We start from the raw sequence: 2,679 nt of genomic DNA, 5'->3' as shown, positions 1-2,679 counted from the left end.
CAAAGAGCAAAAAGAACAGAAACTCTGGCCAGGGAGGGCTGGCTTGAAGTGGGGGTGCTGAGAGGAGAGACAACAGGTGGGAAATAGGAGGTTTGCTCTTCAGATATCTAAAAGACTCGTTAAAGAGGGGTGTTCTCAATGGCAGTGTGGATAGAGAGGGATGAGCACCACGCAAAGCTGGAAAGATTCAGGTTGGAGATGAGGGAAATGGTTACAAGGCAGGGCAGGTGAGCTCAGGACTGATCACACACCTCTGGGCATCTCCCTGCTGGGGATTTCTGAGTTCAGGGTTACTCCTGTCCTGAAGCAAGAGGGTGTGCTGCTGTGTGAGCTCTGAACCCCCCCTGCCCCTCCTTTCTGCTCTCAGTGCCTTCCTGCAGCCCCAGCACCAGGACATGTACAGAAAACAGTCAAACTGGCACAAACCTGCTCCAGAGGAGAGGTGCCCTCTGCCCTGGGTTTCTCTTTCTGTGAGTAAAAATGTTTCCTCACTAAGTTAGTAAGAGAGTTGGTAAAGGTGAACCAGAAACTGGAATTTCTTGGAAAATAGAGGGGAAAAAGGCTAATTTGTGATGGATGAAACACACACTCTTGAACTTAACAACAGCTCTTGGCAGAACCTACTGTTGGCCAGGCTCCAGGGTGGGATTTATGGGCCCCGAGTCAGAAACAGCAGCAGAGGTGCTGGAGCAGAGGAGGGCTCCAGGTGTGACCATAAATCAAGAGTGAACACAGGTTTGTATCTGCAGCTCATTTCTGCCCGGGGATGCAGCGTGGGGCAGCCTGGGGAGCGTTCAGGGCTGGGGGGGCAGAGGGTGACGCACCATTTCGGGGGCTGGGGGCTCGGTGGCCACGCTGACCACGAGCACGGTGAGGGTGGAGACGGCTGCCAGCACCATGGAGAAGTAGAGGTAGTGCATGTACTTGACCACGCCGGGCCGGCCGTCGGGCTCCCCGCACTGCGGCTCGGGGTAGATGAAATCCAGCACCAGGCGGACGGCGCCCAGCAGCAGCCCCAGCAGCAGCCCCCAGAAGGCTCCCTGGGATGGGAAGGAAGGGGATTTGTGCTGGAGCAGCAGCCAGGGGGGACACGGGGCTGCTCTGGGCCGTGGTTGGTACCTTCTCGTTGGCTCTCCTCCAGAAGCAGCCCAGGATGAACACCACGGCCACGGGCGGCTGCAGGTAGGAGCTGATGGACTGGATGTAGATGAAGAGCTGCCCACCCTGGCCAGCCTGCACCAGGGGGATCCACAGGATGGACACCACGGTGAGCAGCAGCACAAACACCCTGGGGGAGACAGAGGGGCCGTTCCTGTGAGCTCAGGCCCTGCTTTTCCTGTTGCTCAGCGAGAGGCTCTGGCCAAGGTGTCCCACAGCCCTGAAGCTGCAGCGCTGCCCGAGCCTGTGCGGGGTCACCCCGGCAGCTGTGCCCAGATGTGTGTCTGGCACCAGGCTCTGACCCAGCCCAGCCCCACCTGCCCACGATCATCAGCTCCCACTCGGAGCAGCGGGGACGGAAGTGTTTCCACAGGTCCATGGTGAAAATGGTGCTGGCGCTGTTGAAGATGGAAGTCAGGGAGGACATGAGGGCTGCGATCATCACTGACATCATCAGGCCCCTGAGTCCTGTGGATGAGCAGCAGAGACACCTGAGAAACACTGCAGGGTGGCCTCGAGGTCTTCTCTGGGCTAGAACAGACTTTTAAAACTGGTTTTAACTCTGATTTAAAATGACAGTGATGGTTTGTCCTACACAAACCCCAATAAATGACAGTTCCAGGTTATTTTCCTCTCTGAACTGCCCTCCCAGATGCCACATGCCAGCCCCACCAGGGCCAGAACCATCACCAGGCTCTTACCTACAGGCAGGAGCTCCAGCACCAGCTTGGGATAAGCAATATCAGAACAGCCAGAGGGGTTGCCACAGATTTTTTGGCAAATTTGTGGGTCTGCACAGGCCACCAGATCTGAAAGAAGCAGTGGGGAGTGAGAGGCACATCCCCAGGCACAACAGCAGTTCTCTGAACAAGTTCCTCTGCTGAATGTTGTAAATTGCCTTCTGAGGGAAGCACTGGAGAGCCTGGGGGGCTTCCAGCAAATGTCACAGGGCTGTCTCAGCACAGCGGTGTCTGGGGCTGCTCTGGGAGCATCTGCACCCTCCTAACACCTCCTAACTGGAAGAAAATTTCTTCATGTGTTGGGCATTTGGTGCATTGGAACCTCTGGAGTTGTTCAGGAAAGGCTCCTCCAGCTCTGTGGAGTTGGCTCAGCCAGAGGGAGGGAAGAGATCTCTCCCTCAGCACTTACCTGGGAAGAGAACCCGGCTGATCATGCCTGGCATTACCATCATAAAGAGGGGCAAAATCTTCAAGTAGGAGGTCATCAAGGAGCCTCCTTTGGCGTGGGAGAGGTTTTTGGCAGCGAGGGACCTCTGAACAATGACCTAGGAATGAAGGAATGGGTTTGGTTGGCTGCCAGCAGCAGGAGCCGGCGGGGATGGAGCGATCCCAACTTTGATCTCCACTGAACTCTGGAAGTCTCAGAGGGTGATCACAGAGCTTGGCTGTGCCTCTGGAGCTGTTGCTTTGGATCCTGGCTCCTTTCAGAACGGCACTGCCTGTGCCACTCCAGCTGAGCCTGGCAGGACCCTGCTGCAGGGCCTGGCCCTCACCTCCCCAC

At 56.6% G+C, this 2,679-nt stretch overlaps 1 protein-coding gene across 2 annotated transcripts in view; it reads right to left on the bottom strand.

Annotated features, from left to right (window-relative positions):
* The window catches only part of SLC5A11 (solute carrier family 5 member 11), a 23,467-nt gene that overhangs the window by 2,970 nt on the left and 17,818 nt on the right, over nt 1-2,679 (bottom strand). For both annotated transcript variants that reach the window (XM_015642796.3, XM_015642797.3), the window contains 5 exons: nt 2,308-2,443; nt 1,860-1,967; nt 1,476-1,626; nt 1,120-1,288; nt 825-1,040 (listed from right to left, as the gene is read on the bottom strand). In XM_015642796.3, coding sequence (XP_015498282.1) covers nt 825-1,040; nt 1,120-1,288; nt 1,476-1,626; nt 1,860-1,967; nt 2,308-2,443 — 780 coding nt within the window. The remainder of the gene's footprint in view (nt 1-824; nt 1,041-1,119; nt 1,289-1,475; nt 1,627-1,859; nt 1,968-2,307; nt 2,444-2,679) is intronic.

Source organism: Parus major, chromosome 14, assembly GCF_001522545.3.
Source record: "Parus major isolate Abel chromosome 14, Parus_major1.1, whole genome shotgun sequence".
NCBI classification, from domain to species: domain Eukaryota; kingdom Metazoa; phylum Chordata; class Aves; order Passeriformes; family Paridae; genus Parus; species Parus major.
Note: the sequence above shows the minus strand (reverse complement) of the source record. Positions and strands in the feature narration are given on the sequence as shown.